Source organism: Triticum urartu, chromosome 4A, assembly GCF_056163025.1.
Source record: "Triticum urartu cultivar PI428250 chromosome 4A, HENAU_Tu73, whole genome shotgun sequence".
Lineage (NCBI taxonomy): Eukaryota > Viridiplantae > Streptophyta > Magnoliopsida > Poales > Poaceae > Triticum > Triticum urartu.
The window spans coordinates 253212906-253236894 of NC_141876.1; the positions used below are offsets into that span (position 1 = coordinate 253212906).

The 23989-nt window shown below is 49.6% G+C and overlaps 1 protein-coding gene across 3 annotated transcripts in view; it reads right to left on the reverse strand.

Moving 5' to 3' along the window:
* Positions 1–19509, reverse strand: part of LOC125551411 (O-fucosyltransferase 1) — a 33249-nt gene extending 13740 nt beyond the window's left edge. Inside the window, exons 1-5 of one of the 3 annotated variants that reach the window (XM_048714641.2) lie at positions 19326–19457; positions 19113–19248; positions 16659–16740; positions 16484–16560; positions 16102–16190 (exon numbers count right to left, since the gene is read on the reverse strand). In XM_048714641.2, the coding sequence (XP_048570598.1) occupies positions 16102–16190; positions 16484–16560; positions 16659–16740; positions 19113–19248; positions 19326–19333 (392 nt within the window). In that variant the 5' untranslated portion in view covers positions 19334–19457. Of the gene's footprint in view, positions 1–16101; positions 16191–16483; positions 16561–16658; positions 16741–19112; positions 19249–19325 lie in introns of all 3 variants that reach the window. The other 2 variants (XM_048714642.2, XM_087518235.1) reach the window with 2 other exon arrangements.
* Between the last annotated feature and the right edge of the window lie 4480 nt (positions 19510–23989).

A 23989-nucleotide genomic window follows, 5' to 3' on the forward strand; every position in this document is an offset into this window, starting at 1 on the left:
GCGAAGCTGCCGGGTGACTTCGTCCAGAGGAACGTGCTCACGTCGAGCAGTGTCTCAATGGCAATGGCGACCTGTGCGAATTGGGATGGCACAACACGGAGGAACTTGGCTACTACCTTGGACTCCTCCAGCGTGTCGTCGAGCGCGCGCAGATTGGTGACGATCTCGGAGAGCCGCATCGAGAAGTCGTCGATGGTCTCGCCATCACGGAAGGAGATGCCCCCGAAGTCATGCCGCAGCTTATGTGTGTCACCTCGCGCACCCAGCTGGCGCCCATGCGCTGCATGGCGATGGCATCCCACGCAGCCTTGGCGTTCTCCTTGTCAACGGCGTTCAGCACGTCTCGCGAAATGGTGATCATGGCATTGTGCTCGTCGTGGTAGGAGGCGTTCCCAATGGACACAGCCTCCCACCAGCCATGTGCTTGAAGGTAAACCTTCATCAGCAGCGCCCACTCCGCATAGTTGGTGCGTGTCAGCATCGGGAGGGCGCCGCCAGAGGTCGCCTACTGCACCACCGCCGCCGCTGCAGGTTCTACGCTGGCTCCGCTCCTGCAACGCCACGTGGAGGCGCAGGGGCGTACGTGACCGATAGCTGGCCGCCGAAGTACCCGACATGGCTTTGATGCCACCTGTTGCCTCTCTAAGATGAAATTCAGCTCATGAGAGAAAGAGAGAGATTTGCGCAGCGTAAGTATTGTTGCTTTTCTGTTTCTCCTCCTTTTATTTCTCAACGAACGCAAGTCATGCCGCGCCCACGCACTCCGACTGGATCATGCCATCCCACGACCTAGCACAAGCCCACGGCGCCCTACAAACTAGCCATGAATCATGCAAAAACGCGTCCCGTGGTGTTGACTCTAAACAGAAATGGGCCAAAACGCTAACAAACTGAAAACGTTGTCGTCGCAGCGAAAACGGCTGCCATGGCAGCCAAACCAGAAACGCTGCCATGCGACCCAGAACTAGTATTCCAACAAAGCATAGGCTGGAGGGGGGTTGCACCTTGTACAAGCATCATTTGAGAAAAGTTGCTGGAAGGAGAACTCACATCGGACAAAAGGAGGATATTCAGGCTCCCGCCACATGAAGATTCCTCATCATACCTTCCAGCAGCCAGGGAGCCGGGCGACCGCTCTTCAACCTGCTCCCGCAGCTCTGCGTCCAGGATGCTCGGCTCGGGGTCCAAATCCCGAGACACAACTTTCACTGAAGTTGGAGTGGGAGTACCAGACGCACAACCAATAGGCGCCAACCGAGTCCCCCTCCAACAGCGTGATATCAAGACCCCTAGAAGAAGATGAATATTTGCCCCCAAGGCAATTTGGAGCTGCAACAACTCCCTCCTGGGCAGTGACGACATGGAGAATTCCTAAATTTAAGGTCCTCACAAGGGGACTCCCATGTGGGAAAAGCAATAGTCCCCCCTGTGGTGAGTCACACGTCGTCCCTTGAGGGCCGGCTTGGACACCTCCCTTCTCGACAGTCGTCTGGACGGTTTTCCTCCTCTTCCTCCCGATGATCACCTCGGAAGCTCTCCCCCCTCCTCAGTGGCTGCTGGCAACTTCTGCTTCCCAAAGGTGTCACCCGCTGCATCGACCCCAGAGGAGATGCTCCCGAGCGTTTTCCTCTTCCCTGAATGGGAGGAGCCGTTCGATGCCTGCCCCATGCCCAAATTCAAACCACTAGCGCTTAAAGTACTGGCCGGACCAGGAGCTGGCACGGGAGCTTGGGCAGGGCAGCCACCCAACGTCATGCCTAGTCCACGGGAAGGGGATGTCGGGAGACAAAGGAGGCCACCTCCTGCAAAGCCACCAAAAACGACAAATGAGGCGTGAAAGGGAAAAGGGTTGGGGGCCCCAAGGATAGCGCACTTACCTCATCCGGCTGGTCGGGATGCCTGAGGACAGCAGGCCGACCCATCAGGTCGACGACCTTGGACTTCACTAGTTTGACCGCCCGTCTGTGCATCTCCTTCCCCTGAGCTCGTCCGGCGCCTCCCAGGTTGGATCCCCCAAGCCTGTGTACAATCACATAGGGCAGCACCTCAGTTTGATGGGCTGAACTCGATGTCCGATGAATGTCGCCACCACAGTCTCCCTAAGGGCGCCTCGTGGAGCATGGTTATGCGTTTCCCCAAAAACTTCGCTACTATCTGCTCCTCGGGAGTAGGTCGGGCTGCCCGGACATCGTTGTATAGCGCATATTGGGCGTTGAAGGCCAGTAACGCAGGGTTAGGATTGGAATAGTAGAACCAGTTATGGTGCCACCCTTGTTGGACGAGACGGTGGAAACCTTGGCCACCTCAACCCCGGCATTACCCAAACTGAGATGCCGACTCCCCCAACTTGATATCATCCTGACACATGTATGCCTTCACAAAATACAACCTCTTTCACTAGGCGAAATGAGCCTCGATCCCCAGAAAGCCCTCGTTGTAGGTGATGAAGCTCGCCACCTGATCCCGTTCAGATTCAAGTCGTGAAGCTCCAGCCCATAGTAATGGAGCGGTCCTCGGAGAAAGGGTTGGATCGGCAGGGAGAACCCCCTCTCGAAGAAAGGAACGAAAACCACCGCCTCCCCCTCTCAAGGTTCGGGGGTTGCCTCTCTTTTGGGCACCCGCCATCGGAGATTGAGGGAAAACACACCCGCCACCACCAGCTTCAATATCTTCGACGTCGTCATCTTCGAAGGACACTAGGTCGCCGGATCTTCCTCCTCCACCTCCTAATTTTCCGCCGCCCCAATGCCGCCTTCACCTCCTCGGCTGCGTCGGAGGACCTGCTCCACCGCTCAGGTGGGCCCTCGGCTTGCCCGCCGGAGCAAGATATTGTGAGGACGACGGCAACATATCTACAACAGTGGGATCCTTGGCAAAGGCTGATGGGGATGACATCATTTCTACGGAAGAGCGTTGGCAGTGCAAGAGCAAGGAGCAGAGTGATGGCAAGGCATGTGTAAGGAGTGAGACACACCCTCACAATGGTAGGCAAAACGTTGGGAAAGGGAAGGGGGCAGCAAGGAAGAAGGCAACAAGGGCTTGGTGACCTCGCTGCTCCCCATCCCAGCCTGTCTTATAGCAAAGGGGAGGCCAAAACACCCCCCACCCTCGGGAATCACCACGTCAGCTCTGATGCAACCATTCAGAATGGTAACTCAACACCCCACGCAAGCATGCCTTGGTTCCCAAACCTTCTGATGGCATCGCGAACATTGGACATCAAGACTTGGTGTGTGTCCTACCGGCCCTTGTTTCGTCCCCTGCCCTCAGTCAATTAGAGGGCCAAGGACCATGAATCTTTCTCCTTGCAGTCGGTGGACCTTCTGTCAACACGGCGTACCCTCAACTAATCGTTGGTCAAGACTCAAAAAGGTTGGTCCTCAAACGTCTCGATCCAAGGTTTCACCTTCACACGGGAGCGAGTGGATCAAACAAGTCCCACGCAACCTCCCGGCAAGCAGGTCACGCAGCACTCGGGGGCTACTAACAAGGATACAACATACGGGCATGCCTGTCAAGCAAAGGGCTCAACACCCCTGATCAGGCGTGGAGTCAGCCACTCGAGCCTAGCAGTCGGTCAGGGATCGTGCCTACTTGGGAGGCATGGAAATGATGAGCTACCAGCGCACGACATGGTCCGACAGGACCAAGGGGCGCAGCCCACAGATAATCCAACCCGAGTCGACAATCGTACCTCAGTTTGCAATATTGTCATGTCCGAGAGAAGAGATGCGGTCTCCTTCTAATACTCAAGGACATCGCCCTTCATGGATAGGAGGTCTTGGTATTCAGCCTCATCCATGCTTGCTCTTCACATCGTCACATCTGAATGATCCAAGAAGGAATTTCACGTTGAGACTTACTCAACAAACTGCCCCAGCGGGAATTTCATGTTGAGACTTGCTCAACAACCTGCCCCAGCGATCAAATCTCACCGCAGCCACCGAAACGCCGACAAGGTGTACAGAGCGAATCTTGCATGGAATTTTACAACAAGGAAAAAAATCCCCAACAACCACTTTGGTGGCTTCCGAACTACACCCTAATGGATTCGTCATCGTCTAATCGCGGCCACACAAAGTTCAACACCGCCGTTGTGAAAGGGGAGGGGAGGGTGGGATTCCACGAGAGATCTCAACCACACTTGCTCCACAACTCGATTGGTCTCCGAGGAATTCTTGCTCTGAATACCAATTTGTCAAACCATGTGTCACCGTGGATTTCAACTGATATTCATATGCATGTATCTCACAGTTCTAGCTACAAGGCCGGATGAAGCTGGCCATCTATTGATTTATGTATGAATATAGTGTTATATGTCTTGTCACAGAAGCAAAATTGGGGAACATAGAATGATGAACCTTAGCCACAACCCAACTGGTTATATAGGTAGCGGGGTCAGGAATAATACGTTGTAAAAATGACTGTTGTTACAGTAGTAATCAAGCACGGGGTAATCTAGGCCATTGAAGGAACATAGATAGTGGAGGCTATTTGATCTAGCAAAACTATAACTGAATAATTGACACCTACGTTTCAATATGTGACACCGTAGTCTGATACTTTGAATACCTAACACTAGGACCATATGACAAGCACAACAAAGAAGGGCATTGACTAAGCAATGCGCGGCACTGCAGACAGCGATAACACGATGACGCCAAGCCAAACCATAGTGTTATGGTATTGCACAACTACACGAGTGAAAGGGGCAAGGTAGGCTGCATGCGAGCGTGCAGCTAGATACCAGGGCCACAGGTGTCCGGTAGTGGCACTATAGCAGTGACCAAAACCCGACAACAAGGTTAGAAACTTGGAGATGACATCTCCAAGAGAAAGGGCTCAAGGCCATGGCTGAATGGAAGTTATAAGATCAGTGCTAACCAATAGAAACATGATTTATGGTTCTAATTCATTTTTATAAAAGCCTTGGTGAAGCAGCACAAAGGTTGTGGAGGAGCAACTCCACCTTGCTGCTACAATGTGTACAGCACAAGTGTTGAAGGAACATCTTCAACGTGTTGCGCTAGATATCGCTCTAGAGGCGAATGTAGGCCGATATGGCAGCAATAGTTCAATCCAGAACTCCTAGAGCACAAGATCTACTCCAAGATCTTAGATAAGAACAACAAGTTCTATTATAGGTAGTGGGTACCTAGTCTGGGTTACAAAGTAGAGGTGAGGGCCTCTATTTATAGGGCTTTGGGAAGCATTCACATACTTTTACTTATAGCTGGAACACTCTAGAAAAAACATTATTTAGGATTCACCATTCTACTCACAGCTATTTATAACTAGAGAACTCTAGAAACAGCAAGTAGGGTAAAGAAGAGAAAAGAAATACTACACTAGTGGAAGTATCTAGAAGTAGCCAAACAGATATGGCATGTGTTTTTCTTTCTTTTTCTCTCATCTATTGTTCCTCGTCATTCTCCCCTGGTTGTTTGGAACTCGCCCTCAAGTTATCGTCATAGAGCACTTCTTCTGGGTGGTAGAGAGTCAAGTCCGCAACATTGAAAGTATTGGATATGCCAGCGATAGTCTTGTCCCGTCCAACATGGCCACTAAGATCACTTGAATGGAGTTCTCTAATTAGTTTGTCACGCAGAGAACTCCTTGGGATGCTCAAACGATCATTTTTGAAGAGATAGCCATCCTGCACCAGATAGTCGTCACCTAATGGCTAGCCCCTGATGTGCTTCACCCAAACATGGCCAAAGTCTTCATCATCCTAATACAACTCTTTTATTTGATCCATGCCTGGAAGTTCAGCTTCAAAAGAAGTCAAGAGGCATGCACGACGACTCAAAGCATCGGCCACTCTATTAGTTGTCCCAGATTTATGCACGATGAGATAGTTAAACCTCTCCAGATATGTTGCCCATCTCACTAGCATGCGGTCAACATGCTTTTGATTTCTAAAATGCTTCAAGGATTGATGGTCACTATATACAATGAACTCTTTAGGCAGCAAACAAAATTCCCAAGTTTTCAAGGCTCCGAAAACGGCATACAATTCTTGTTGATAGGTACTCCATTTCTGTCTAGCTTCGCTTAACTTCTCACTAAAGAAAGCAGTGGGCTTCCTTTCTTGAGATAGAACAGCTCCAATGCCTACTCCACTTGCATCACACTCCAACTCAAAAGTCTTGTTGAAATCAGGTAGCACCAAGACAGGAGCTTGTGAGAGTTTTTGCTTGATCTCATTGAAACTAGTTTCAGTCGCTTCTGTCCATTGGAACTTTCCTTTCTTCATGCACTCGGTAATTGGTGCCATGATAGTGTTGAAATTCTTCACAAGTCGTCTATAGAAAGTTGAAAGGTCATGAAAACTTACCTCAGAAATGGTCTTTGGAGTTGGCCAGTCTCAAATTGCTTCAACCTTGGAGTCATCAACACGAATACCGTCACATGTTATGACGAATCCTAGGAAAAGAAGTTGTGTTTACAGGAAAACACATTTCTTCAAGTTGACGTAGAGCTCATTTTCTCTTAATACTTCTAGCAACTTTCGAATGTGATCAAATTGTTCATCCTCATCCTTGCTATAGATCAAGATGTCATTGAAATAGACCACAACAATGGGATAAGAAGGGTCGAAGGACTTGATTCATCAAGTGCATAAAGGTACTTGGTGCATTTGAGAGTCCAAATGGCATGACCAGCCATTCAAACAACCCTTCTTTTGTCTTGAAGGTTGTTTTCCATTCATCCCCGGGTCTGATACGGATTTGATGATATCCACTTCTTAAATCCGGCTTCGTGAACACTCTTGCTCCACTAAGCTGATCCAACATATCATCCAGACGGGGCATAGGGAATCTATACCTTATAGTGATCTTGTTAATGGCTCTACTGTCTGTACACATGCGCCAAGATCCATCTTTCTTTGGCGCGAGCAGGGCTGGTACAGCACATGGGCTAATACTTTCTCGAATGTGCCCCTTTTGCAGCAATTCCTCCACTTTCTCCTTCAATATGTCATGCTCTTTTGGGCTCATTCGATAGTGTGGAAGATTAGGAAGACTTGCTCCCGGAATTAAGTTGATTCTATGTTGAATTCCTCTCATTGGTAGCAGGCCTTGTGGCTCTCCAAGTATGTTATAAAATTCTGCTAATAAGCCACGTGCCTTTGTTGGAATTTCAACAACCAGGTGCTCTTCTCCTTTTACTATAAGTGCAGCACACAAATCTGCCTCCTTCAAGTCTTCCATAAACTCATTAGAGGTGCGGGAGATAGTTAACATACTTTTCCCCTCCTCCTTAGAGATATTTACCATCAGTTTTATTTGGTAGAATAATGATCTTTCTCTTGTTCCAAAAGAAAGAGTAAGAATTTTTCCTGCCCTTATGTGTAGTATCCACATAAATTGCCAACGTCTCCCAAGAAGAACATGGCTGGCGTCCACATCAACTACGTCACACAACACATTTGAGCGATAATGCTTGCCCAAAGAAAGTGGTAGGTTGCATTGTTTGGTGATAGTCATATTCACTCCTTTCTTGATCCATCCAATAGTGTAGGGATTTGGATGATCATGGGTTTCAAGTTTTAAATGGTTCACCAACTTCTGGGAGATAAGATTCTCACAGCTGCAACTGTCAGTTACTAATCTGCATACCTTGCCATTCATAGTGCATTTGCTCTCAAATATTTCCTTCTGTTCTGTGTCGTCAGGTTGTGGTGTGGAACATAGGAGACGTTGAATCACACATGCCACCTCTTCACCTTCTTCTTGACAAACCTCTTGTCCCTTCACATCTTCAGATTTGTATTCTCCCTCATTGCCTTCACCATCATGGATAGTTGTGTTAACAAATTTCCTTAGTGGGCAACCGCTGGATATGTGTCCCTCTTCACCACATTTATAGCATTTTGGGCCTTCATTGGACTTACCCTTGCCTCTAGTTTGCTTCTGGATGGGTTGTTTTGCCTTTGGTGGGGCGGTCTTTTCTTCCACTCTATTAGGCTGACTCCTAGACGAGCCTTCGACATGAGGATATGGAGCCTTAGTTGCCTTTCTTGTCCTCACAAACCTCTCGACCTTTAAGGCTAGTGCTTGTGCTTGATCAATGGACCAGATTTGTTGCATCATCAATCGATCTTGAATAGCATCGTTGAGACCATTGATGTACCTTCCAACTTGTTGATCTTCAGTTTCAGCAAGGTTGCACCTCACCTGTAGCCTTAGAAACTCCTCCGTGTAATCTGAAACAGTCCTATTTCCTTGAGCACAATTTTGAAATTGGATAAATAGGATCTGGTCATAATCAGCGGGCAAAAATCTCCCTTTCAAGAGATTTTTCATTTGCCGCCAAGTTCTCACACGAGGTTCTCCTCTCAGCCTGTGCTCTTCTTGAACGCGATGCCACCATATGCACCGGCTCCTCCTTTCAGCTTTTATGCGACCAAAGGAACTCTACATCTTCCGGAACTTCCATGACCTCAAAGTAAGTCTCCACTTCCTATAACCAATCTAGGGATCCTTCAATATCAACATTTCCATTAGAAGTTGGGATCTCAACTTTCACCTTGTATGCATCTCTTGGATATGTAGGGTTGGGTACTCTCCGATATGCGTAGAGATCTGGTTCTTCAAGGGCATCATCATATTCTTCACCTTCAGAAGCTTCAACATAAATTGGCCTTCTTGAAGCATGTTGAACAGCATGTTGTTGTGGTGGTCTTGCTCCAAGACTACCTCTCCTTCTTCTTTGATGAGCATCTTCTTCTTCTTTAGATGAATCTCCTTCATTGGTAGCAGGAGGGGGGGCACCCTTTCTTATCATCTCAACCAGCTGGTCAAATCTCCGATTAAGATCTTCATGCAGCTCATTGATTTGTTGTTCTGCAGCATCCATCCTCTTCTCCAATTGCTCCATTGCTTCCTGCAGCTTGCTCTCGAAGAGGACCGCAAGAACAAGTATGCGTCAACAAGGCTATGATGCCACCTGAAGCAGCACAAAGGTTGTGTAGAGCAACACAACCTTGCTGCTACAATGTGTGCAGGAGGGGGGGCACCCTTTCTTCTTTGATGAGCATCTTCTTCTTCTTTAGATGAATCTCCTTCATTGGTAGCAGGAGGGGGGGCACCCTTTCTTATCATCTCAACCAGCTGGTCAAATCTCCGATTAAGATCTTCATGCAGCTCATTGATTTGTTGTTCTGCAGCATCCATCCTCTTCTCCAATTGCTCCATTGCTTCCTGCAGCTTGCTCTCGAAGAGGACCGCAAGAACAAGTATGCGTCAACAAGGCTATGATGCCACCTGAAGCAGCACAAAGGTTGTGTAGAGCAACACAACCTTGCTGCTACAATGTGTGCAGCACAAGTGTTGAAGAAACAACTTCAACATGTTGCGCTAGATATCGCTCTAGAGGCGAATGTTGGCCGATATGGCAGCAAGAGTTCAATCCAGAACTCCTAGAGCACAAGATCTACTCCAAGATCTTAGATAAGAAAAACAAGTTCTATTATAAGTAGTGGGTACCTAGTCTGGGTTACAAAGTAGAAGTGAGGACCTCTATTTATAGGGCTTTGGGAAGCCTTCACATACTTCTACTTATAGCTGGAACACTCTAGAAAAACATTATTTAGGATTCACCATTCTACTCACAGCTATTTATAACTAGAGAACTATAGAAACAACAGGTAGGGTAAAGAAGAGAAAAGAAATACTACATTAGAGTGGAAGTATCTAGAAGTAGCCAAACAGATCTGGCGTGTGTTTTCTTTCTTCTTTTCTCTCATCTATTGTTCCTCATCACTTGGATTCATCCTAACACGTTCGTGCGTGAACTTTGATTCTTGATTTAATTTAGTTTTATATACTATACTAGTGAATGGATAATTTTGAATTGGGTATGTTATGACCGGCGTCATTTATAGCCGGAGGAAGCCCAATGGGCGCGTCTAGTTAGGGGCTTAGCCCAATTTATTTTATTTTTATTAGCATCGAGATTATATAAACAGTTCTAAGCACCCTTTTGGGATTAAGCAATAAGACATATTCTATTGCCCGGTTCCCCGAAGGAGCCGGAACCCTAACCCTAGCCGCCCGCTCTCATCGCCGCCGCCGCCTTCTCCGCGCGACAGGGCGCCCTCGCGCCGGCGGCCGCTCTCATGTCCGCGCCCGCCTCCCTCCTTCCCGTACAACCTCCGGCCAAGACCCGGTAGGGCCCTAGCTCCTACCAATTGGGTATCAGGTAGCTTAGGTTCGGTCATGTCTTCGCCACCGCCCACTCTAACCCTGCCGCTGCCGACCGCCACCACCTCCCCGATGGCCACCACGGCCAGCGCCCCTCCCTTGCCGGTGCCGGTTACCTCCGCCGTACCGGCTCCCACCGTCTTCACCCCGGAGGAAGTCATCGGGGCGCTCCGCGATCTCGCCGCCGCGGTCCAGGAGATCCGCCTCTACTTGGCCGGCCCCTACGGGCCGCCGTCACCGGGCCACGGCTGCTGCCGTGGCAGCCGCCGCACTCACTGGGCCGCCACAGCTGCAGCTGCCGCCGCCACCCACCACCCCGCCCTGGCTGTCGTGGCCATCGCAGCCCCTGGCGGCCCCCGTCGCCCCGCTGCAACTGCCGACGCCACCGCCGATCAGCTCCGGGCCGGCTCCGACCGCGTCGGCGGGAGTGCCGATCCACCAGGTCCGGTTCCCACCCTCGCCGTCACCGCTACCGTCCTGGTTGGCCGGGTCGTCGCCGCAGCCGGTCTACACGATGGCCTCGGAACCGCCGCACGTCCACTCGCAGCCGGCGCCCAACCTGCAGTACGACGGGTCCTCCAGCGCCGCGGGTCCCTACGCTGGCCTCGACGGGCCGCCATCCCAAGGGGGTTGTTTCCACCGACCCGGCACTGCCCCATCGCTGCTTCGCACCAACGAGCCATACTCCCACGGCGGTCATACTCATACACCGCCGCGTTTCGCCAAGCTAGACTTCGCCACCTACGACGGCACCGAGGATCCCCTCAACTGGCTTAATCAGTGTGAGCAGTTCTTCCGAGGGCAACGCACACTTGCGTCGGACCGCACCTGGCTCGCCTCATATCACCTCCGAGGCGCCGCACAGACGTGGTATTACGCCCTCGAGCAGGACGAGGGCGGCATGCCCCCATGGGAGCGCTTTCGCGAGCTCTGCTTCCTTCGCTTCGGGCCGCCGATACGCGGGAGCCGGCTGGCGGAGCTAGGCCACCTCCCCTTCACCTCCACGGTGCAGGACTTCGCCGACCGCTTTCAGGCCCTGGCGTGCCACGCGCCCGGCGTGACGGCTCGCCAGCGGGCCGAGCTCTTCGTCGGCGGTCTGCCGGATCATATCCGCGTGGACGTGGAGCTTCGGGGACCCCAGGACCTCCAGACGGCCATGTACTACGCCTGCACCTTCGAGCATCGCGCGCAGGCCTCGCAACAGGCGTCACCGTGTCGGGGCGCCCGACAGCCAGCCAGGCTTTTTAAATCCCCCTGTGAGATACACACGAAATACATGCAGGATCATCATTAAAACCATCATACTTGCTGACCATCGATGAACTGATCGGATTAACCAACCAAAGTTGGCCTCGGTCATTATGTATTGAACCGAGGAAAAAGCCTCTGTAACGGTTGGTCGGTAGTAAAAAGTCATAGCAAAACTGGTAGCGACTTGTACTAGAAAACAAGTAAGTGTAATTCCCCCTAAACAATAAAATAGCCCCGACACGACCTGTGCCGGGCCGCCCACCCCCAACCGCTCCGGCGACTACCACTCCGGCCGCGACGCGGCCCTTCCGCTGGCTCACCCCGGCCGAGCAGCTCGAGCGACGTCGCCAGGGGCTTTGATATAACTGCGACGAGCCCTACGTGTCGGGCCACGTATGCCCGCGCCTCTTCTACTTGGAGGCGGCCGACTACGTCGAGGAGGACACAGTCGTCGACAGGCTCGGCGACTTGCCCGCCCCAGTTGCTGCGGAGGTCGCACCGGCGCCCGCTCCAGCGATGGCTCTCGTGGTCTCCCTCCATGCGCTCGCAGACATCCGAGACGAGCGGACTATGCTCTTGCCGGTGATGATCCATGGTGAGCGTCTGGTGGCCCTCCTGGATACGGGCTCCACGCATAACTTTCTGCCCGAGGCGACCATGCGCCGCTTAGCGCTCCAGCCGACGGGCGGGGAGCAACCCCAGGTCACCGTGGCTAACGGCAACCGTCTCTCGTGCCATGGGCTGGCGCGAAACGTGCCCATCACCATCGGCGACGAGCACTTCACCATCACATGCGCCAGCATCGACTTGGGCTGCTTCGACTTCATCCTCGGCGTCGACTTCTTGAGGACCCTTAGTCCCATCCTCTGGGACTTCGACGCCCTGACGATGACCTTCTGGCGCCTGGGTCACCACGTCCGGTGGGAGGTCGTGGGTGGCGCCTCACCAGCGACGCCGCAGCTGCAGCTGGCCGCGACTGCTGCAGGGCCCGAGCACCCTCTGTTGGATCATCTTCTGCAGCAGCACCGCGACATTTTCGATGAGCCTCAGGGCCTTCCGCCAGCCCGGGTGTATGGCCACCGAATTCATCTCCTGCCGAGCACGGCGCCGGTTGCGGTGCGCCCCTACCGCTACCCCAGCTGCAGAAGGACGAGCCGGAGCGGCAGTGCGCGCTAATGCTCGCCTTGGGCATCATCCGGATCTCTACTTCCCCGTTTTCAGTGCCGGTCCTCCTCGTCCGCAAGTCGGACGACACGTGGCGCTTCTGCATCGACTACCGTGCCCTTAACACCCAGACGCTCAAGGACAAATTTCCTATTCCAATCGTCCACAAGCTACATGGGGAGCGCTTCTTCACCAAGCTCGACCTCCGTTCGGGCTACCCACCAGGTGCGGATGCACCCGGACGATGTCGCGAAGACGGCGTTTCGGACTCATCACGGCCACTTCGAGTTCTTGGTGATGCCTTTTGGCCTCTCCAACGCCCCGGCGACCTTTCAGGCCTTGATGAACGACGTCCTCCACCCCTACTTGCGTCGGTCTGTGCTTGTTTTCTTTGATGACATTCTTATCTACAGCGCCTCGTGGGCGGAGCACCTTTAGCACGTTGCCATCGTCTTCAACGAGCTTCAAGCGCACCATCTTCATCTTAAGCGCTCGAAGTGCTCGTTCGGCACGCCTTCAATCGCCTACCTCAGCCACGTCATCTCGGCCGAGGGTGTTGCTATGGACGCCGATAAGGTGCCAGCTGTCGCAGCCTGGCCGACGCCGCACTCACCACGGGCTATCCGCGGCTTCCTGGGCCTCGCAGGGTACTATCAGAAATTTATCCGGGAGTTTGGCCTCATCGCATCCCCGCTGACGCGCCTGTTGCGACGCGACACGTTCGCCTGGGATGCGGAGGCCACTGAGGCGTTCGAGGCCCTCAAGAGGTCCCTCACGACGGGTCCCATCCTCCAGATGCCCGACTTCGACCGGCCGTTCATGGTGGACTGCGACGCCTTTGGTGTGGGGTTCGGCGCCGTCCTTCATCAGGGCGACGGGCCGCTTGCGTTCTTCAGCAGGCCCTTCGCCGCGCGCCATCATAAGCTCGCGGCCTATGAGCGGGAGCTCATTGGCTTGGTTGCCCGCATCCATGACGTGTTTCATGTGGGGTTGCTGAAGCCCTTCCGTGGAGACCCAGCGGCGGCCACGCCAGTACTACCTTCGACCTTCGACGGGCGCCTTCTTCCAGGACCGGCGAAGGTGTTGCAGGTCCAACAGCGTCGCGGAGTATGGCATTTGCTGATCCAGTGGCACGGCCTTCCGGAGGAGGATGCCACTTGGGAGAAGCTCGAGGAGTTCCGTCAACATTTTCCAGACTTCCAGCTCGAGGACGAGCTGTTTGCGCAGGCGGGGAGAGATGTTATGACCGGCATCACTTATAGCCGGAGGAGGCCCAATGGGCGCGTCTAGTTAGGGGCTTAGCCCAAGTTATTTTATTTTTATTAGCATCAAGATTATATAAACAGTTGTAAGACACCCTTTTGGAATTAAGCAATAAGACATATTCTATTGCTCGGCTCCCCGAAGGAGCCGGAACCCTAACCCTAGCCGCCCGCTCTCATCGCCGCCGCCCCCTCCGCGCGACACGGCGCCCTCGCGCCGGCGGCCGTGCTCACGTCCGCGCCCGCCTCCCTCCTTCCCGTACAACCTCCGACCAAGACCTGGTAGGGCCCTAGCTCCTACCAGGGTGTTCAAAGTTGTACTAATTACCATGGAGCATTGCTTAAGAAGATTGACAAACGTGACCAGAAAAACAGTATGGTTTCATGCCTAGGAGGTCAATCCTGGAAGCCATTTTCTTGGTTCGACAACTTATGGAGAGATACAAGGAGCAAAAGAAGGATTTGCATATGGTGTTCATTGGCTTGGAGAAGGCCTCGATAAGATACTGCAGAATGTCATATGGTGGGCCTTGGAGAAACACAAAGTCCCAACAAAGTACATTACCCTCATCAAGTACATGTACGATAATGTTGTGACAAGTGTTTGAACAAGTGATGGGGACACCGATGACTTTCAATTAGAATAGGACTACACCAAGGGTCAACTTTTTAAGCCCTTATCTTTTTGCTTTGGTGATGGATTAGGTCACAAGGGATAATATCAGGAGATATCCCATGGTGTAATGCTCTTTGCGGATGATGTGGTGCTAGTCGGAAATGGTCGAACGGGGGTTAATAGAAAGTTAGAGATGTGGAGACAGACTTCAAAATCGCAAAGTTGTAGGCTTAGTAGACGTAAAATTGACTACATGGGGTGCGATTTCAGTTCTAGTAGGCACGAGCAGGAGGAAGTTAGCCTTGACGAGCAGATGGTACCTCGGAAGGACACATTTCGATATTTGGGGTCAATGTTGCATAAGGATGGTGATATCGATGAAGATGTGAGCCATCAAATAAAAGTTGGATGGATGAAGTGTCGCCAAGCTTCTTGAGTTCTCTGTGATGAGAGAAAGCCACAAAAGCTAAAAGGCAGGTTCTATAGGATGGCGGTTCGACCTGCGATGGTTGTCTGGCGTTGTATAGTGGCCAACTAAAAGACGGCATGTCCAACAGCTAGGTGTAGCAGAGATGCGCATGTTAAGATGGATATGTGGCCACACAAGAAGATTCGGGTTCAAAATGATGATATACTTGATAGAGTTGGGGTGGCACCGTGCCTGATATGGTTTGGGCATATATAGCACAGGCCTCCGGAAGCGCCAGTGCATAGCGGATGGTTAAGGCGTGCTGATAATGTCCTGAGAGATCGGGGTAGACCAAACTTGACATGGAAGGGGTCCCTAAAGAGAGATCGGAGATCTAAAGGACTGGAATATCACCAAAGATTTAGCCATGGACAGGGGTGCGTGAAAGTTAGCTATCCATGTGCCAGAACAATGACTTGGTTTCAATATCTTATGGGTTTCAAATTATTTGCTGGATAATTTTCAATTGCATCATACTTTCTGTTACATTAATACTATCGAGTCCGCCGCCAAACTTTTCATTGCCTATTATCGACAATATAAACGATGCAATAATCTACAAAAGGAACAATGATTTGCAACTACACAATAAACACATAATTTGAGAATGTTTTCAAGTAGGATACTGGTGTAACCATGGATCGGTCATTTATTCATGAAATTCTATATAAAGGAACTGAACTAAATTTTAATTTGTTCAGAATGGAAAAAAAAACTTCTTATATCCCGCCCAATATACACACGTGTTGTGGCATTGCATGCATAAATTTATAGGCACTTTTCAGAACTCTGGAACTATTCTACTGTACAGCATTTCATCTACTAAGTGCTAAATATCTTGCTTCAAATGCTTGTAGGGACTAGGGAGTTGACCGAGATAGTTCACTGGATGGAAATATTAGGGTCAATCATTCTCATGTAAATGTCACATAATCAGGCACAAAAAGAAGAGGCTGAAATTATATAATCAACTAAAACCAACTATAGAATATGAACACAATGGAAATATGATTGTTTTATAACTTATTAAGTATTCTGCAAAAATCAACAATTTTCACAAAGAACACAAGGTTTTTATCTAAATGCATACATTGTTACTGCATGAGATGCCATTTCGGATAAAAGTGATACCTCTCGTCACGCCAAAAAGAGTTTGCATCTAATTCTGGCAGCACTAGTGTAGCATTCATTATTCGTGCAGCAACAACAGCATTACATATCTACAAAAACAGGACAATAGCAACCTTAATTTTGTTACCATCAATCATATAATCATAGTAACTCCAGCAATTTAGTGCTGGTGGTTTTCGTCCCGTAGTTCGTCTCCAAGAATGGTGTTGGACAGTGGGTTTCCCACTAGTGAGTTGAACCCGTTTTCTTGTTTTCACCTTCTTCTTTTTTTACTTTCTGTTATGGAAGTTACGGAAAATGTGGAACCGGGTTCAAAAAATAGCAAGTATTGTGATCAAACATGCTTCTTTACAGATAAAGGGAGAGCTTATTCGTTAATCACCGCGGTACGTTGTTGGTTCAAGCCACCATTGCATCGGACACGCAAGTACCCATTAGTCTCAGACTCAGTTGGTGGGGCTGCAGGTACATTAATTAACTTCAGCATATCCACTTTTACCATCCTTTGCCAAGAATATGACCGTCAACTTCCAGAGAGGTTAGAGACACAAACATACGAGGCCAATATGATCGTGGTGCAGAAGAAGCTCTCCAGCCATTTGAATTTGCAGTTCTCCACAACTTATTTACATCAACATCCTTGAATAATCGCATCGATGTTAGTATAAGAAATCATTTCATTGAGAATTCAAATACACAATGAACATATTGTCATTGTAATAGTCCAAATGCAATTAGTTAAAATCAGCTTATCAGCCCACAAACTAAAATGATGCATTTCAAAAGGCATATTGCCACTAAACAGAATTTATTTCTGATACTATTGTTTATCATTAGAATAGAATATTTTAAAATGCAAAGTCATCCAGTTCACCACTAGGAAATACATCCTCATGAGCCATCAAAGTGTCCCAATGATTTCCACAGAGAAGGTAGTAATTCTTTCTAACCAATTTAAATGCATTTGCATTGCCTCCACTTATATCATCCAAATCCACAATAAACTAATAGCAGCAACCACATATATCTTTTTTTCTTGCGGGTCACCAACCATATAGATCAACTACACAAAATAATGAAAGTTCTGGTAAACGCACTATCCCCCTCCACCGGTCCCTCCCATCGTAACAACGATCGTTCACATATTTTTCTTTTGCAGCGGCTTGGAGTTCTTCGACCCCCAAGCCTCAGAGAAATGGCCCATCACCATCTATTGGTCTTTCCCCAAAGCAATAAAAAAATATTAACATAATACCATCACCATTTCCTCGCTGATAAACAACGCAAAAAATAACTTGAACAAATACCCTGTTGAAGAGAAGATGGGGAGAAATTCCGTAACATCATCTAACAAGTGAAGTCTGTTTTGAACCTTCAATTCATATGGCTCGTCGCAATCAAACCCCAACTTCCAAATCCCTGAAATTGACACCCTCTACTCACTGATCCCGGTCTATCTCAACCCTAAACCTATGTAGACTAGTTTGTCATGCTAGGAAAATAACAATCCCGGCCGGGATTACTCTCTACTCTCACTGACTGCACGGATCCGCATGTCATATCCATCTTCTTCCTGTAATTTTTATCTCTCTCGCCAAGAACTGGGGTGCTCGTTCAGAACGGTGAGGTTTGGCAGCGGAACTATGGGAAGGGCATGAGAATGGCACATGTGCACTTGTTTTGTCGCCGTTCTCGCCGTCCATGCGGCACTGTGAGCGGCATGCATGCGTTCGGCCTGGCGTGCTCTGGCGCAGGGCAGGGGCCTAGAGCGAACTGTGGATGAAGAAATAGGGGGACAAAATGTGATTAGAGCTCATCCAATGACGCGGCATGGCGAATGAGAGTCGCGGGAATCCACAGGGGCAGTCAGAGTGAGCTTGGAGACGAGGTGAACTGTTGGGGAGTGCATGCACACCAACTATTCGACAGAATGTTAGTGGCTACGGGAGGAGCAAGTGCCAGGCTGGGGAGCGTGGGAGGAGGCAAGCGTGCGCTATAATTCTTAGAGAATAAGTAAGAGTGGAGAGGAAAGATGGTTTTTTTGGAGGATCTCATCCTGAAGCGGTTCAAGCCGAGACAAACTGCTGCGTGCGTCCGCGAAGATGCTCGGCAATGGCGGCCACAGCACAGCGTACAAGGCAGTGTCTCCAGTGTCCGAGTCTTCACACGAAAGCATGCACTGCAGACGCACCCACTGTCCATCCGGCTGACGGTGAGTTGACGATGCTATGCAAGAGCCTGCTGCAACATGTTGTTATGTACTCGTGAGCCTAGAACGGCTCAAGTGATTGATTCTGCTACTCAAGGCATGCACTTGCAACCGCCAACCAGTACGTAGTCGTGGAAAGGACGCTCGATGGGTCAGGTGCAAACTACGGGCTGGTGTAGCCGAACATGTTGTCACCACTCGTCGCCAGTGGCGGGCAAGCTCAGCGGGTACCGCGTCTCCGAGGCCGTCCAAGCAGCACAGCACGTGAGGAACATGATTCATAATGGGCGCACAAGGCTACGAGCTGGAGGACCTGCACACAGCCATGGGTCGTTGTCATGGGTGGTCGTTGGATGAAGATAAATATGACAGTGAGGACATAGATGTCAGTGAGAAACTGAGAATAGCCTCTAATCCTGGTCGGAATCGATCTTTTCCTGGTGCACCAAACAGGTTCGGGTCTATCTTGACCGGGATTGATAAGTATAGGGTGCCCATTTTAGGGATTAAGAGTTCATGGTTTAATTCCGACAAGGTGTATGAGTTTAAGGTTTTTTGTAGACTTCACCCTGTTGGCCCGCAAACAGCACAAGCATATCGTAACTTGAACAAATACCCTGTTGAAGAGAAAATGGGGAGAAATTCCGTAACATCATCTAACTAATGCAGCAGTTGCATCCCCAGTTGGCCCGCAAACAGCACAAGCATATCGTGTGCTTCCATTGCCATAGAAATAGCCAACCAGATCAAACAATACAGCTAAGCTACACACCGGTAAACAAGCACGGTCCAGAGAACGCACCTGGGCCTTGTAGGAGGCAAGGGTGAGGTCGGCGGAGGAGGACCAGAGCCAGATAGTGCAAGTGACGAACGCCGCCACGGCGACCAACAGCCGCGCCGGTGCGCGGCGGCGGCGGAGGGACGCCTCGCCAGGACCCCTACCGGAGAGATCACCGAAAAATTCAGCAAAAAATTGAAACGATAAGGGGGTATGGCGAGGGAAAGCGGTGCTCACCTGCGCATTGGGATCGCGGGGTTAGGTTTCGGAAACAGGTGGGGGGATTGGGCACGATATGCGCTAAGATCTGGGAATCGGAGGTGTGGGTGGGAGTGGGAGTTGAGCGTGTGTCCTGCGCGCGCGGGTAGGTGAAACGTGGGATGTGAGGTTTTGTTGCGATGGTCATATAGGGTCTTAGCACAATGCGTTCCCGACTGTCTACTACGACAAGTTGTGACCGACTCTGGCGAGGGAGGGGCAATGACGGCAGTGCACCTTCGGCACGCTTCAGTGTTTGTAGTCGTCGCTGGATGGTCTATAAATTTGGATATAATTTTTATTATTTTTCGGTGTTTGTTATACCATCATGATTGAAGATAATAGAAGGAAAGTTTTTTTAAAAAAAGTAACATGGTCTTTTTTTTAGTAGAACAGTATGCGAAGTTAAAAAAAAAAGGTACGAACGATGCCTTTGTCGTTCTGGGCGAATCCTAAACCCACACGGCCACGGTTCCTTAAGCGCTAGTGGTGCAGGTTCTTATCTCTTTAATTCTTTTCTTTACTTTTCCTTTTCTTTGCTTGTTTTCTTTCTTTTTCTAATTCGATGCAACAAGTTTATTGGATTTTATGAACGTTTTTTCTAATTTGATAAACTTTTTTCAAAATTGATGAACGTTTTTCTAATTGGATGAACATTTTCCAAAGTCGGTGAATTTTTTTTTAAAATCAATAAAAAAACAAGGGTTAATTAGATAAATGCCACTCCAATTATGGCGATTCATAAAAATGCCATTGCAATTTTCAAACTTTGAAAAATGCCACTGCAAATTTTGCAATCTTTGAAGAACACCACTGCAGACTTCGAAAAATGCCACTGGAAGTGGCATGAAATGGCATTTTTCAAAGTTTGGAAATTGCGGTGGCATTTCTCACAATCGCCATAATTGGAGTGGCATTTATCAAATTAACCCAAAAAACAAATTTGATGAACTTTTTTCAAATTTGATGAACTTTTTTAAGTGGATGAACTTTTTTTTAAATCCGTGCAGTTGTTTTCAAATTCGATGAACTTTTTAAAATTTCATAAAAAAATTAAAGTTTATGAAAAAAATTCAAAATTGATGAACTTTTTTCAAAATCAGTGATTTTTGTCAAATTCGATGAACTTCTTTGCATTCGTGAACTATTTTTAAAGTTTTTCAACTTTTTTTCAAACCGGTGAACTGTTTTTCAATTTGATGATTTTTTGTTCAAAATCGTTGGTGGGCCGACACGCTAAGCGTCGCTAGCGAGCACCGGTAGAGCCAGCCGGCGCCTGAAGCACTGGTTAGGTGCTCCCGTCATTCTGGTGTCACACCCATGAATCATGTGACACCGAAATTGAGTATAAAAAACAGAAAGCCCATGAGAGATTTGGTGCGTGTCACGGCCCATGCTCATTTTCTATGCACGCAAGTTGGCATAGACATGGTGAAGGATTAGTAGTTTAGTACTCCCTCCGTCCGAAAAAAACTTGTCCTGTTAAGGATATACCCCGTGGTGTGACCCGTCCAGGAGGGGTCGGGTTACACCTTTGGCGACTTAAAATGAAGAAGAACCAAGAAAGCCCAAGAAGGTGAAGTATGAAAACGGCGATTCACAGAAGCGGGTCTGGGAAAGGCCCAAGACCCAAGCGTATGAACCGCCATATGTTAGCTTGTCGGTTAAGGCAAGGCAACTAGAAACCAAGTCGGTCACGTTGTCTGATCCGGCTCGGAATCTTGTAAGCCGTCGGGCATTGACCTGTGTATATAAAGGCGAGACCCAGCGGCGCGTTAACTTAAGAAACAATCGATAGAGAACTAGGTCAAGTGTATTCGCTCCCTTGTAATCGAAACTCACACAATACAACTAGAAGCATGGCGTAGGCTTTTACCTCATTGTGAGGGGTCGAACCTGGGTAAATCCTTTGTGTCTTTTATCCCGTTCAACCCCTTCAAGCTAACCTACGTCACGATGGCTTCACACCTAAGTCCTTTCATTAGGACATTTGTTGTGATAAACCCACGACGGTTGGTGCCCGTCGTGGGGCCTGAGCACAGTGGTTTCGAGTTTTTGAAGGGCAGCTTCTTAGGGATCGAAGGATACGTCGTGGGACGGATGACCAAGAGTCGCCGCGGCAAGATCTACATCGACGATGCTGGCTGGGGCCCCGAGGCCAACTCAATTGAGTACGAGTACCGGGTCCCCTTCGGCGGAATTCATGTCTTCATCGGCAAGATCGGCGAGTCAGAGCCTGAGCCGGATTCCTGCACCGACGTCATCGAGACGGCTCAGCGCGCGCTTCCCGCAGGATTCAGCCCGGCCGGAAGCGCGCTTTTCGTTGGCTTTGTTCATAGGGCGGATCTTGAGGAAGGATCCATGTGTGGTGGAGAGACGGCCATCTATTCAGGTGACGAGTCCTCAACTGGTGAAACCGAGTGAATCTATCAACTTTAGGACAGCGGGCTTGGGGGCTATTCCGATGGTGACAGTATTTCAGACCCCTATGAGCCATCGACCATGGCCGCTATTTTCATGGCTGGCACGCAACCAGTGTTAAACTCCTCGACTGTTGCGGCCATGACGTCCGGCTCAACTGCCGTTGCGACAGCTGGGGTGAGCGGCTCTGCGCGTCCGCCGGCTCAAGTCTTACCTGAACTCTTAGATGCTTTGGCGACTCTATTGGCCGCAGAGGTGACTCTGGCGAATCAAGTACAGCATAATGCGGAGGTTGCAAAGTTGCGGGATGAGGTGGCCAAGGCCCGAGAGGACCTTGAAGCAGAGAATGTTAGGATGGCCATGGAACGAGCCGCCTTGGAGGTCGAGACGCAGTGGATAAGGGCATAGGCCTTTCGTTTAAATCTGGATGAGAACGCGTCAAATGTTGTCCTTCGAAGGAGGCACCAAAGCCGCTTACCTGCGCAGTTTGAAGGGCGGAACCTTTTTAATACACCCGGAGCAGGACCGAGTAACCTGCCTGGTGTGACCCGGGGGGCTGAGGCGACTAGGACCGGAGCGGCGGCTCAGCCCCATGTGCCAGACCCGCCTCGTCTGGACCTAACCCCCGCTCAAAGAGTTCCAACACCTTATGGTCATTACTCCAACACATTGGATAATATGATTGCCGCAGCCTCGCGGTTGGCAGCTATTCCAATCGAAGGCGAGTCTCAAGTTGCGATAGAGACCCAGAATGTTGTGGAGCTTCTCCAGACGGCTGTAGCTCAGCAGGCGGCTTACTCGTACAGTCGAGAGTGAATCCACTCAACACCACGCCAAAGCCGAAGTTACAGCTGGCGCATTGAGTCGCCGGCGGTTTCTAGCAGCGAACGGCGTCGTAACCCGCCTCGCAACGATGACCCGCCCCGTGGGCATAACCTGCCCCGTGATGTGATACGTCCATTTTGCATCATGTTTCGTCATAACCCGCCTCACAACAATGACCCGCCTCGTGGGCATAACCTGCCCCGTGATGTGATACGTCCATTTTGCATCATGTTTTCCTACTGTTATTTATGATTTTTTATGCATAATAATGCTTTTTGGCATAATTCTAATGCCTTTTCTCTCATAATATGCAAGGTACGCACAAAGAGGGAGAATTCCGGCAGTTGGAAATCAGGACCTGAAAAAGCGACGTCAGGCCACCTATTCTGCACAACTCCAAACAAGATGAAACTTTACGGAGATTTTTATGGAATATATGAGGAATATTGGAGACAATAAGTACCAGAGGGGGGCCACCAGGTGGGCACAACCCACCTGGGCACGCCAGGGAGCCCAAGCGCGTCCTGGTGGGTTGTGCTCATCCAGGGCCACCTCCAGTGCCCATCTTCTGTTATATAAGTCATTTTGACCTAGAAAAATAAGGAGAGGACTTTCGGGACAGAGCGCCACCATCTTGAGGCGGAACTTGGGCAAGAGCACTTTTGCCCTCCGTGGAGCGATTCCGCCGGGGGAACCTCCCTCCCGGAGGGGGAAATCATCATCACCAACAACTCTCCCATCTTGGGGAGGGCAATCGCCATCAACATCTTCAACAAAACCATCTCCTCTCAAATCCTATTTCATCTCGTGTGTTCAATCTTTGTACCGGAACTATAGATTGGTGCTTGTGGGTGACTAGTAGTGTTGATTACATCTTGTAGTTGACTACTATATGGTTTATTTGGTGGAATATTATATGTTCAGATCCATTATGCTATTTAATACCCCTCTAATCTTTAGCATGTTTATCACTTGTGAGTAGTTACTTTTGTTCTTGAGGTCACGGGAGAAATCATGTTGCAAGTAATCATGTGAACTTGATATGTGTTCGATATTTTGATAGTATGTATGTTGTGATTCCCTTAGTGGTGTCATCTGAACGTCGAATACATGACACTTCACCTTATTAGGGCCTAAGGGAATGCATTGCTGAGTAGTTATTAGATGATGGGCTGCGAGAGTGACAGAAGCTTAAACCCTAGTTTATGCGCTATTTCGTAAGGGACCGATTGGATCCAAAAGTTTAATGCTATGGTTAGGATTTATCCTTAATACTTTTCTCGTAGTTGTGGATGCTTGCGAGGGGATTAATCATAAGTAGAAGGTTTGTTCAAGTAAGAACAACACCTAAGCACCGGTCCACCCACATATCAAATTATCAAAGTAGCGAACACGAA